This window comes from Pseudophryne corroboree, chromosome 3 (assembly GCF_028390025.1).
Source record: "Pseudophryne corroboree isolate aPseCor3 chromosome 3, aPseCor3.hap2, whole genome shotgun sequence".
Lineage (NCBI taxonomy): Eukaryota > Metazoa > Chordata > Amphibia > Anura > Myobatrachidae > Pseudophryne > Pseudophryne corroboree.
Window position 1 is genome coordinate 685,125,172 of NC_086446.1, and position 13,560 is coordinate 685,138,731.

Below are 13,560 nucleotides of genomic sequence, written 5' to 3' on the forward strand. Positions count from 1 at the left end.
AAAGCAGCAGCAGACTTGCTTACAAATATAATGTTTGGTTATAGTAATGTACCGTTTTACAGCATCTTCCATTTTTTATGTCTCCCATCTTCCTTACCATCCACGAGTGCAGCACGTGTTTCTGTTTGCATCTGAGAACTGAAATACCCCTTGAGGCGTAATGGCAAAATATTCCAGTAAGCATTACGTCAGTCAGAGAACTGAATGCAGGATATTAAGCAGCATATTTTGTGTTCTGTAGAGGATTGTAGTTGCCACGTGAATTCCCTTAAGGCTTATAGTTAGGTCACTGTCATATGCACCACAGTAAGGAAAGGCTTTTGTCCATATTCACATTATAAAGCAAGGAAAGCTAACACAAGTGATTAATCAGAGTTGCAGCAGTACTTCTGCTTAAACTGTGCTTTCATCTGCAAGATCTCTGTCACATGTTCACGGTCATTCTAATGATAATTCTTGATGAGGTGCACTCTGGATGATATATACTGGTTTCCCAGATCACAGATTTTCCCAGTCCAGTAATTGGATGATTAACATGGCCATATTTAAAGGGCACTTTAACCATTAAAATTTATTTTTTTGCAGTTGTTCCTAATACACTTGAATACATACTGTATACTAGTAAAAGCTTTGTTATTCCTTGTACAGACTGTGAGCAAACTTATATTTTTATATCTATACCCATTATCATTTAAAGTTCATAGCCACTAATGTGGGATAGCAATGGGGTTTCCCACAACCCCAATAATAACAGAACCATGACTTTGTCCTTGAGATGTTTTATTTTTGGAGGGTTTTCATGCTTGGACAAATTTAGGAGGTGGTAATTGCATAGTTTCTCACCTCTTTACAGGAGCACGGCATAATGTAGTCCTCTAACTGGAATTTTATTGTGCTTTCACCTCTTAATATCTTCAGAAGACAAATGCAAAGCACAAAGCAAAATAGAGTTTTATAAAGCAGTTTATGATTTAATCTATTTCACATAACTCTAAAAATCAAGTTGCCGATATTTAACATCATGTGGTTGAAAGAGTAAAACCATTGAAAAGGAGTTGTGTGCTGCATATAGGGGGTAATTCAGAGTTGATCGCAGTAGCAAGTTTGTTAACAGTTGGGCAAAACCATGTGCACTGCAGGTGTGGCAGATATAACATTTGCAGAGCGAGTTAGATTTGGGTGGGTTATTTTGTTTCTGTGCAGGGTAAATACTGGCTGCTTTATTTTTACACTGCAATTTAGATTTCAGTTTGAACACACCCCACCAAAATCTAACTCTCTCTGCACATGTTATATCTGCCCCCCCCTGCAGTGCACATGGTTTTGCCCAACTGCTAACAAATTTTCTGCTGCAATCAATTCTGAATTAGGCCCACACCCTCTCTGTATCTCCTGCAACTCCTAATGTTTATGTGCGTTCTTGTAGCCATCTGATGGTTTGTTTGTTTTTAAATCTTTGCTGACACAGGATTGCAGGAGGCAGCCATTTTGTTATTCTGCAGTTTCGCCTGACCTCACTGCATTATTGTAAAAGTGTAACAATAGTTTATAAGACTATATAGGAACATAAGGATATACACATGTATGTTGTAGACATACACTTCGTGGTCAAAAGGGTGTGGAGACCCATACTAGTTAGTGTTTGGCTGTTTCAGCCACACCTATTGCTAATACATTAGGTGCTATGCAGTCTCCACAGCCATACATTAGTGGTAGAATGGGTCATACTGAAGAGTTTAGTGACTTTGAACATGGTGCTGTTACAGGATGTCCTTTTGTTATATTTCTGTCCTGCTAGAGGTTCCCCAGTCAAACTGCTGTTAGTACTGTTATTTGTGAAGTGGAAGCATCTAGGTGCAGTTGCCACTGGGAGCAATGTCAGCACAAGAACTCTTTATCAGGAACTTCATGGATTGGGGTTCTACAGCCAAGCAGCTACATTTTCAGCTCATATCACCATGTGCAATGCCATACTTCATCTGGAGTGGTGTAAAGCACACCACCAGCGCACTCTAGAGCAGTGGAAACAATCTCTGGAGTAAATAATTATACATCATCATTTGGCAGTCTGACAGATAAATCTGGGCTTGGTGGATGCCAGGAGAACATACCTGCATAAATGCGTACAACAAACTAAAGTTTGGTGTAAGATGAATAATGGTCTGGGACTGTTCTTAAACGGTTTCCTGGGCCCCTTTGTTTCTCGTGAAGGGAAACCCTAGTGATAAAACATACTAGGCATTTGTGTGCTTCAAAAAAAATTTCGGGAAGCCCCTTTCCTGGTTCAGTATGACAATGCGCATATGCACGAAGCGATCCAGTAGTCTGATGGACAGTTTTTGGCCTGTGTTTGGCGGATGCTAGGAGTACTTCTCCTGCCAAAGGTCCACTGTAAAGTTTAGTAGAGGAGGAATAATGGTTGGGGGTGTTTGTTTTGTGGTTTGTCCAGGGCCTCTTCATTCCAATGAAGTTGACTGCTACAGCATACTATGACATTCTATATAAGTTTGTGCCTCCAACCTCATGCCAAGAGTTTGGGGAAAGCCTTTTCCTCTTCCAGCATGTCGGTTTGTCAGATTTGTTACTGCAAATGCACAGAGCTCTGACCTCAGTCCCATTGAATACCCTTGTGATTTAAAATTTGGATTTCAGGCCAGGCCTTATCACCCATCATCAGTGGCCGACCTCACTAATGCACTCTTGTGGCTAAGGGGTTGCATAGTGAAGGTTTATCTGGTAAATTGACGAATAGACACAAAATATACTGGTACTGTATAAATTAATGTTAGTTAATAAATAAAAGATTTCCCAATCCTCATGCACCACTTTATATCTAAAATATTTCTATTTTCTCAATCCAACGTAGTCAAAATTCATGTATGATCAAAACAAAATATCCCCATTAATTCACAGAGCCCCTAGCATTCTACTGTTGACAGAGGTAAATGATTCATTCTGTGAGTCCCGGGACTCCATGTCCCAGCACGTTGGATTAATTGGATTAGTTGGATTAATCGTTTATTTTAATTGATTACCTTCTAGTTACGAGAACATGCTAAAACTGTGGCAGGGCATGCTGGGATGTGTAGTTTCACAGCAACTGGAGTGCTGGACATTGCGTACTCCTGCTGTAGACGGTATATATTAGGCATGGTCATCGGTGTGGTTGTCATTGATGGTTGCTATCGATGGCATTATGGCAAGTAACCATCGATGGCAGCCAAATATGCAGTGGATGACCATCGATGGTTCCCACTATCGATGGCCATCTGTGTTTTTCCACTGACTAGCCCAAGGACCAATCAGAATATGGGGGCGGGGCTTCACGTGTGTTGGGGGACAGGACTATACTCCGTGCCCCAACACCTCATTAAAAAATTTTGTAAAAAAATATTTGGTTATACCTTTCCATCGAAGGGGAGAACCAGATGGTTTACCTCCAATCGATGCCAAAAGTATTCTACATCGGGAATAAACCATCAATGATTTTTAATCATCGATGGTCGATTGCCATCCCTAGTATATATGCTAGCTTAGTGGCTGCTGAACACTCGCAATATGGGAGGCAATCACTAGACCGCCTGTCGAGATGCCGGCGGTCACAATGCCGATGCCGGAACCCCGGCAGGCGGTGAAATGTTGACGCCGGAATACCGGCACCACAGGCTTTTCTCCCTCTATGGGTGTCCACGACACCCATAGAGGGAGAATCTAACCTGTGGCAAGCTCAGCGAGCCCGCAAGGGGCTTTCTAGTGCTTGCACCGCTGCCAGCGTACTGGTGGCCGGGATCCCGCTGTCGGGAACATAACAGCCGGGATCCCGGCCGCCGGTACAACGTATGTACTCCTTGTGCTGCCCATAAGACATGTCTAGGAATGTCATATGGTGGATGTCATGTGAGAACATACAAACATTTAAAAAACTCCCATGGTAGAAGGTTCGATACGTATTGCTGCAGCCTCCACAAGGTGTTATCTGGCTCCAGTGGTCTTGTAACCAATAATACCCTTACATAAGGGGGATCTCATATTATTTAAATGTGATTCAGATTTTTTTTATTTCATTTATTTTACTTTGTAAAATGGATAGTTATGGGTCTCATTAATAAAACTGCTCTGTAATTACACCGTGTGTAGAACCAGCGTCATCGTCTCTTCAGGGAAAGTAAACCTATTTCTGACTGGCAGGATAAGAATGGGATATTGTGCCTATGAAAACAGCCTCACTTCCCCTTCACACTCCCCAGCTGTTTCTTATCTGTGAGCTGAAGACAGTGGTGTGAGAGCTGGAAGTTTCCCTTCAGCCTGCTTAGCGCTTGTATTATTCCTGGTCGCTCCTTAGTGCTGTTCTTGGCTAGAATCTTTTTCTTGTGTGCACGTTATATTCTGTGTTCCTCTGTAGGGCTGATCCCAGGCTGTATCTGCACTTGTTAGCGTGATAATTAAGATTAGCGGTATAAGCATTCTAGTAATAACCTCGAGTACACAATACTACTTGCACATCACCGAATTACACAATTGTGGTTTTATTTAATAAAATGGTGCTAATGTGTGCAAATGTGCCATAAGTCATAGCAGCCAATCAGAATGCTTAAAGTACTGTATAACACATGGAGAATTGCTGTGCCACATCCACAAACGATTGAATATCAAGTCATACATTTTGAATGATGCTCAAACTGCACTATAACAATGGGTTACAATGAAGGTACAATTTCATTAATGGTGAGACTGCAGCAAGTGTCTATGTTTCCTTGGCAGCCCATGATTCATTAGGGCCTTGTCAGCCTGTTGCTAGGGATGGACATAAAATGTTTTTGATTTGATGATAGTATTTTTACGATTTTTTCAATGGTGGCATTTGGTGGAAGTCCTGCCATCAATTGATCTGAGGTTGTCTGGAACAGTGCATCTGAGTTATAACATTGCCCCTCACTCAGTGGTGCCGAGAGAGGGGGGGGAGAGGGTACAAATTACCTGGGCCCAGGTCTAATGGAGGGGCCCAGGTCCCCTTACATGAAAGCTGCAGCTTTTCTTCTCAGCCCAGCACACACTGCTGTGTGCTGAATTGTGCGGTGTGGTCAGGGAAGCGCTTAAAATAAAAATGTTTCTGTATTTTTTTCTCTGACCAGGCCATGCCCCCTGAAAAGTAACTGGGCCCAGCCAGGGGCATGGTCCTAAAAGCATGTGCTTTTCATGTGCTAGACACACCTCCAAAGAGTTGTTACCATGCCCCCTATCATGCTGTGGTCACACCTCCTCGCGGATGGCGGGTGGGGGTGGGGGGTGGGTGCGCCCAGGAAGTTGTTGTACCGGGGCCCATGATTTCTCTTGGCAGCCCTGCCCTCACTATGCTGTTTTCAGCTATTAGTGCATGCTGGGACATACTTACCGACATTCTGGCTGCTCTCTGCGGGAGAGAGCAGCCAGGTCGGCTCAACAGGCGGGCCGGGAGCACTTTGACGAATAGAGGGGGTGGTCCGGAGGCAGTACGGGGGTGGAACAAGGGCAGGACGGGGCGTGGTTATGGTGATGCCTTCTTTAAGCCACGCCCCCCGCTCTGTAATGCCACGATCACCGGCATTACAATGCAGGGAGCGTGGCTACGATGACGCGATTCAGCAAGAATCGCGTCATCGTCTGTCCGGACCGCCCACTTTACACACAAAGTGGGCGGACGGGCAGGGGGGACCCCGTCAAATCGGGAGACTTGCCTGCTCTTCCGGGGGGCCGAGAGGGTCACCCGATTTTCGGGAGCCTGCCGGCCATTCCGGGAGAGTAGGCAAGTATGTGCTGGGACTTTCAGTTCCATCACACCTAGAAAGACACGGGTTGCCTTCCATCTGTGCTACAGGTATATCATTTTCATGCAGAAAAATCGTGTAGCTAAAAAATGCTTCAGAATGGTACATTGAAAGTATTGTACTGTACGGGGGATGGAGCCCTGAGTAGCTTCATGCGGTGCCTGATTTTCAGCAACTCCTGTGTTTGCCAGTTGGTTGGACAAGTCTCCTATAAATACACAATGGCCGGCATTGTTGTGATGGATTGGAATAGTTGGATACTGTGTACAGCATAATTTGCAATAACAGTAGCAAGCTTGCAAAAAGCTTTTTGCCCCTTGGCGCTCTGCTGCATAAGATCTTTATAATGTGTGTTTACCCCTCAGTCGGTAGAAATTCTAAATGCTATGTCTTATGTGCTGTAGATGTTTGGCCGCTCAGTGGTACTCGTACCTAAGATTACACTATATCATCTGGTGTCAGGTATGGGAATATTTTTCTCTGGATTTCAGTTTTGAAAAACAAAACCATAATTGTGTGGAATAAAAAGCCCTGAGTAGTTCTTCCCTTTTATGTGGAATCTATATGTCCCAGGGGCTTTCAGCACACCGGCGTCTTTACATCAGTCACCCATTTGTTCCTATTCTGACTGGTGAACAGAAGATGTGTGGTTATATAGAGATGTCTGTCTGTAAATTCCCCAAATCAGTGTTTTCTTAATCAGTTGAAAAACCATTTGCTTTGTAGATGGCAGTGTTGCTTGTTTCCGTACGTTATTTGTCACCTATTACATTTGAATTGCCTTAAATGTCTTAATTCATGAATGCAAGATTCTTTGTTTATTTTTTGGAAACAACAGGATTTCAGTATTTCCCTGGAATCTGGTATAGAAATATCATTTTATATGAGACTATTATGCTAGGGAAAATATCATTTGAGTAGTTACCAGCCCGTCAAACTGACAGAACAACATAACAGTAATGTAGCGCCCGAACGGAGCAACACTTGAATTGCTCAGTCGGGGCGCCATCTAGTGGCTACTGGCATGCAAATCACTTGAGTTCCCCCCATAGATGCGAGGACCAGAGTCATCTGGTTGTAGAGCTAAAGAGACACACACATAAGTTATCATTAGCTGTTGCCATGGGGACACACTCCTATCCTGCTAATTCCTGTTGGGTTTCAAACCATCAGATTTACTAAGTAGGTGTAAATCTGCCATTTTACAAAACAATACATATTGTATCCGCATTCTCATTTTTTTTAATGTAATTAATACAAACCAGCAGTGGCTGTAACAAGCTATATTGTAATTTTTTTTACCCGTTACAGTTGTGCCACTTACTATGACAAAGTGAAAATAAAAGTTCACTTCAGTGATATTGCAGCAGCTAAAACCTCCAAATAATATTATATTTCATTTGTTTTAGGTAAAATTTTGTTCAGAAGGAGCCACATACGGGATGTAGCTGTGAAAAGGCTGAAGCCCATTGATGAGTATTGCAGGGTAAGGACATTTCATTGATGATATATACTTTATTCATTTCCATATTTCTGCAGCCTGACCCAGCAGTCACAATGACTCGTATGATGACACAACTAGCAGAGAGTGGAACATCGTCTTTGTACTGAAATATACAATTAAATGCTAAAAACACAGTCCGTACTCTGGGCCTGAGTCAGAGATGTAGCTAATACATGTGCATCTGCGATCCAGTACACAGATAATGTGCAGAACTATGCAAATGCTGCAGCAGTTTGGAAATGTACTGACACGCCCACCAGCAACTTTGCAGATCTGTACAAATACTCAGTATTGAGCGTAGGTCCTTTGATAATTGTCTCCCGCTCCTTGAGTAACCCTATGGTCGCGCAGAAGGTGTGCGGGGCGGCAACATGTTTTCTGCATATAGGATTACAGATGTAGGGTGAGACCCGCACACACAGTAGGGGAGAGCCCTGATTTCTCCTCCACGACCCCCACGAGATATGGCAAAGAGTGGAAATAGGTTATTCTTTCTTTCATGTTGGACTTGGTTCCTAGACCCCATAGCGGTTACTACAGTACTTTTGCAAAAATATTAATACAATTACAATCTGAAAGCATTGAAACCCTGAGCTAGAGTAGGTTTTATTGTCAAATAGGATTTAAGTGCTGATGATTTGTAGGAAACTTAAAGAGGTTGAAGCATCAAGCAGTGAAAAGAGGGAGTGGTTGGCCATAGAAACCAATCAGCTTAGAGGAAGCATTTATGAAGTACATTCTATAAAATGATAGGAAGATGCTGATTGGTTGATATGGGCAACTTCTCCACTCTTTTCACATGATACATTAAACTATTAACCTGCCGAATATTGTGCAGACAGAGAACATTGAGTTTCGCTGTTCTGTGGCCTTTTTAAATAAATGTGTGTATGTGAGTGCAGGTTACCTACGTGGACCTGGTGAGCCATACAGTAAGTGCGGTGTCCCAACAGTGAATTTCCCTGTCTGGGTGTTTAGTACCAGATCCAGATAGTTTGTATGAATGTTTAGTTACTATCTGTACAGTTTCTAAACATGTCAGTATGTAAAAATGAATGGAAGTTACCCACACATACTGTACCTACCAAGCAATCAACACTGACCTACACAACATTCAGGTTCTAGCGTTCATGCTGTAATTCAGTTTGAAAAATAATGAAAGCTAAAGTCATATTGGCCTCAATAGGTAACGTAATGCTCTTGGTTTTTTAAAAGCATAAACACATATGTTCCCCAAGGGATCCGGTCTTTAGGTTGACAGCACTTAGGTCGACACTCAGGTCGACCACTGTTGGTCTACATGCATTAGGTCGACATGGTCAATAGGTTGACATGGTCACTAGGTCAAGATGAATACATGAATAGGTCGACATCGGTTTTTCACATTATTTTTTATTTTTTAAACTTTTTTTATACTTTACGATCTGTCACAACTGAGGGCCTGAGCTGACGGGAGGCAGCCTCAGTTGTAGGGGCTGAGATGTACCGGAACCTGGGAGGTTGTATCAGACCCCTGGACATGTAAGTAACATGAATAATAACTGCCCGAAGGCGTGACCACGACAACTTGGATAAAAGTCAATGATGTTTATTATGACAACTCCGCAACACAGCAGCAGTAAAAGAAAACGTAAAAGTCAGCAAAGAATAAATACAGTTCCTGGGTACTACAGGATGGCAGGAGCCACAGGGCACTGGTAGTGTGAGATAGTTCTTATGATCTTCTAGATGGAAAGTCCTTACCAGGCCCGACTGTAACAATGGAGATAACCCAGGATTGTGCCAGCTGGTGTTCCAGGAAAAGCTGGGTTGCTGAAGATAAAACAGCTGCTGTGGATACTGGCTGGAACCAGACTGTTGTTAGCACGGAGTGGATACTGGCTGGAACCAGTTAAATAATAAATGAACTTGGGAGCGATGAAATATGAACTGAAATGTAGAACTTGAGAGCGGAGAAATAATAATACCGGTGGAGAGTGGTAAAGTGTAGAAAGGACACCGGCCCTTTAAGGGAAGCTGTACTCTGCTGGAAGCTGAGCTGGAAGCAGGTAATGTTGTAGCTGGAAACAGATGAATCCACAATGGATTGGAGAGTCAGGCTACACCGCAGGTGGAATGCTGGTGCGGGTCTCTATGGTGGAAGTCTTGACAGGAGCTGGAACCTGGAAGACAATCACAGGAGAGAGACAAACAGGAACTAGGTTTGACAACCAAAGCACTGACGCCTTCCTTGCTGAGGCACAGTGTATTTATACCTGCAGCAAGGAAGGGATTGGCTAGGCAATTATGCAGATTATCAATACTGAGAACAGATTGGTGGAAATGATCAGCTGACAGAATCCAAGATGGCTGCGCCCATGCAGACACTTGGAGGGAAGTTTGGTTTGTAATCCATGTGGTAATGAAAACAGTAATGGCGGCGCCGGCCACCGGAGACAGGAGGCGCCAGGCTGACAGATGCACATCCAACCACGCGGACACAGCGGAGGCCGCGGCTGACGTAATCGCCACTCAGACACTCTGCATGCAGAAGTTCAGGGACGGCGGCGGAGGCCGCGGGAGACGCCATGCCAGGTGTAATATGGCGTTTACTGTGACAGCGTCCCAGAGTGACAGGAGAGGATACAGGAATGTACACTTCAGGATAACAGATGGAATCCGGTCCTGGAGCGCTGAGCCAGCCTTAGGAGGCATCTGATGGGTAAGAAATGGCGTCCAGATACCCGGATCGTGACAGCACCCCCCCCTTTAGGAGTGGCCCCAGGACACTTCTTTGGCTTTTGAGGAAACTTGGAATGGAATCTCCGGACCAAGGCAGGAGCATGGACATCAGAAGCATTGGTCCATGAACGTTCCTCAGGACCATAACCCTTCCAGTCAATAAGATATTGTAGTTGACCGTAACGGTGACGTGAGTCCAGGATCTTGGCCACTTCATACTCAACGCCTCGTTGAGTTTGGACTTTCGGAGTTGGAGGAAGTGAGGAATGAAACCGATTCAAGATCAGCGGTTTCAACAGGGAAACATGGAATGTCCTGGGTATTTTTAAGAAGGGAGGCAACTGGAGTCTGTAAGCAACAGGATTGATGACTTGTTCAATCTTGAAAGGACCGATATAGCGAGGTGCAAACTTCATACTGGGAACTCTTAACCTCAAATTCTTCGTGGATAACCATACCCGATCACCCACCTTGAGAGCAGGAACTGCTCGACGCTTCTTATCCGCAAACTTCTTGTACCTGAACGATGCCTTGAGCAGAGCTGATCGTACGCTCTTCCAGATATTGGCAAACTGATGCAAGGTGATATCCACTGCGGGAACAGAAGTTGCTGGAAGCGGTTGGAACTCAGGGACTTTAGGGTGGAATCCAAAGTTAGTGAAGAATGGTGTTGAAGCAGATGAAGAATGATACTGGTTGTTATGACAGAACTCGGCCCAGGGAAGTAATTGAACCCAGTCATCTTGAGAGGAGGACACATAGATGCGGAGGAAGGCCTCCAAGTCCTGATTCACCCTCTCGGTTTGACCATTGGTCTGAGGATGGTAAGCCGTGGAAAACTTTAGCTTGACTTGGAGGACTTGACATAAACTTCGCCAGAATTTGGCTGTGAATTGAACTCCTCGATCTGAGATAATTTCTTCAGGAAGACCGTGGAGTCGGAAGATCTCTTGTATGAATACTTGAGCCAACTTGGAAGCTGACGGAAGACCGGTGAGAGGAATGAAGTGTGCCATCTTGGTGAACCGGTCAACTACCACCCAGATGGTATTGAACTTGTTGCACATGGGTAAGTCTGTAATGAAATCCATCGACAAGTGGGTCCATGGTCGACGGGGAACGGATAGTGGAACCAGTTGCCCCGCAGGCGACTGGCGGGATACTTTATGTTGGGCACACTTTGGGCAAGATGCAATAAACTCCAAGACGTCCTTTTTCAGAGTTGGCCACCAATAGGACCTAGAGATAAACTCCAGGGTTTTTTGGATACCTGTATGTCCGGCAAAACGGGAAGCATGGGCCCAATGCATGAGCTTCTTCCTTAGCATCGGCTTCACAAAACTTTTCCCTGATGGGGGCGTAGAGTCCATCCCTACCGTGGAGAATGCCAACGGATTTATAATAGGATGCTTGTCTGAAGACTCTGACTCATTTTCTTGCTCCCATGAGCGGGAAAGGGCATCGGCCTTGCGATTCTGAGAGCCCGGACAGAACTGGAGTTTAAAGTCGAACCTGGAAAAGAAAAGTGCCCATCTGGCCTGACGAGGGTTGAGACATTGTGCGCCCTTCAGGTATAAAAGGTTCTTGTGGTCTGTAAGTATGGTGATTGAATGAGAAGCTCCCTCTAACAGATACCTCCACTCTTCTAGAGCGAGCTTGATGGCTAGCAACTCCTGGTCGCCAATGGCATAGTTGCGCTCAGCTGGGGAGAACTTCCGGGAGAAGAAACTGCAAGGGTGTAAATGGCCATCTTTAGCCCTCTGAGATAACACCGCTCCTACTCCAACGGAGGAGGCATCCACCTCTAAGATGAAAGGAGAGTCGATGTCAGGCTGTTTCAGAACAGGCGCAGAGATGAACCTTTGTTTTAAAAGATGAAATGCTTGCATGGCTTCTTCAGACCACTTGGACGGGTTAGCACCCTTCTTAGTGAAAGCAGTAATAGGCGCCACAATGGTGGAAAAGTCTCGTATAAACTTTCGGTAATAGTTGGCGAACCCTAAGAACCTCTGGACCCCTTTGAGGGTTAAGGGTACCGCCCAATTTTGGATTGCTTGTAGTTTCTCAGGATCCATCTCTAGTCCGGAACCGGACACAATGTACCCTAGAAACGGAATGGACTTGACTTCAAAGACGCATTTTTCTAATTTGCAATAGAGATGATTGACACGGAGACGGGACAGAACCTCTTTAACCCAAAAACGATGTTCCTCTAAATCGTTGGCAAAAATGAGGATATCGTCTAGATAGACCACGACATGACGGTATAGAATGTCTCTGAAGATCTCATTGACAAAATGCTGGAAGACAGCTGGAGCATTGCTCAATCCGAAGGGCATGACGAGGTACTCATAATGTCCGTCACGGGTGTTAAAGGCGGTCTTCCACTCGTCACCCTCACGGATCCGGATGAGATTGTATGCACCTCGCAAGTCCAGCTTTGTAAAGATGGTAGCTCCGCTAACTCTGTCAAAGAGCTCAGTAATCAGGGGTAAAGGATAACGGTTCTTGATGGTAATGTCGTTCAAACCTCTGTAGTCGATGCACGGCCGCAGACCACCATCTTTCTTTTTTACAAAAAAGAAGCCTGCGCCGGCTGGAGAAGAAGAAGGTCGAATGAACCCCTTTGCTAGGTTCTCTTTAATATATTCCTCCATAGAATGCGTCTCAGGCAGAGACAACGGATAAGTTCGGCCTCGAGGTGGAACCTTCCCTGGAACGAGATCAATCGGACAGTCCCATTCTCTATGAGGAGGAAGGATATCAGCAGAAGCTTTACTGAACACATCCGTGAAATCTTGATATGGAGGAGGTGGAACATCAGACGACCTGGGGGAGGAAGAACAGACAGGCAATACTTTAAACAAACATGTCTCAGCACAGGAGGAACCCCATGCCAGGATTTGCGTAGTCGTCCAATCAATTGTAGGATTGTGAAGACGGAGCCATGGAAGGCCCAGGACCACAGGATGTGTGGCTCTTGGAATCACTAAAAAAGAAATAAGTTCGGAATGAAGAACTCCCACTCTCAGACGAACTGGTAGAGTCCTTAAAGAAATAACTGCATCAAAAATTTTGCTGCCATCCACGGCAGTTAAAGAAATGGACGAAGGAAGTCTCTCGGTGGGTAGGGACCACCGTTTAACATAGGCTTCGGTAATAAAGTTCCCAGCTGCTCCGGAATCAAGGAGGGCAATGACGTTCCGATAACGTTGAGCAACTTGAAGCGAGACTGGGAGATTACAATCTTGAGGAGATGGAGAGGAGATCATTACTCCTAGCCGGCCCTCTCCTTGGCGAGCTAGGATTTGGAGTTTCCCGGACGTTTGGGACAGGCATTAATGGTGTGAGACGGAGCTGCACAATAGAGACAGAGAGACTCGGAGAGACGTCTTCGGCGCTCAGCAGGAGTTATACGGGAACGGCCAAGTTGCATGGGCTCATCTTTAGATGGTGACAGTTGACGAGGAGGAGGAGCAGAAGATTTTGGAGCAGATGATCTTCCACGCTCAGTTGCTCTCTCTCTGAAAC

At 44.8% G+C, this 13,560-nt stretch overlaps 1 protein-coding gene across 7 annotated transcripts in view; it reads left to right on the plus strand.

Moving 5' to 3' along the window:
* Positions 1–13,560, plus strand: part of SH3PXD2A (SH3 and PX domains 2A) — a 530,104-nt gene that overhangs the window by 224,456 nt on the left and 292,088 nt on the right. For all 7 annotated transcript variants that reach the window (XM_063961980.1, XM_063961976.1, XM_063961978.1 and 4 more), the window contains one exon: positions 7,214–7,290. In XM_063961980.1, coding sequence (XP_063818050.1) covers positions 7,214–7,290 — 77 coding nt within the window. The remainder of the gene's footprint in view (positions 1–7,213; positions 7,291–13,560) is intronic.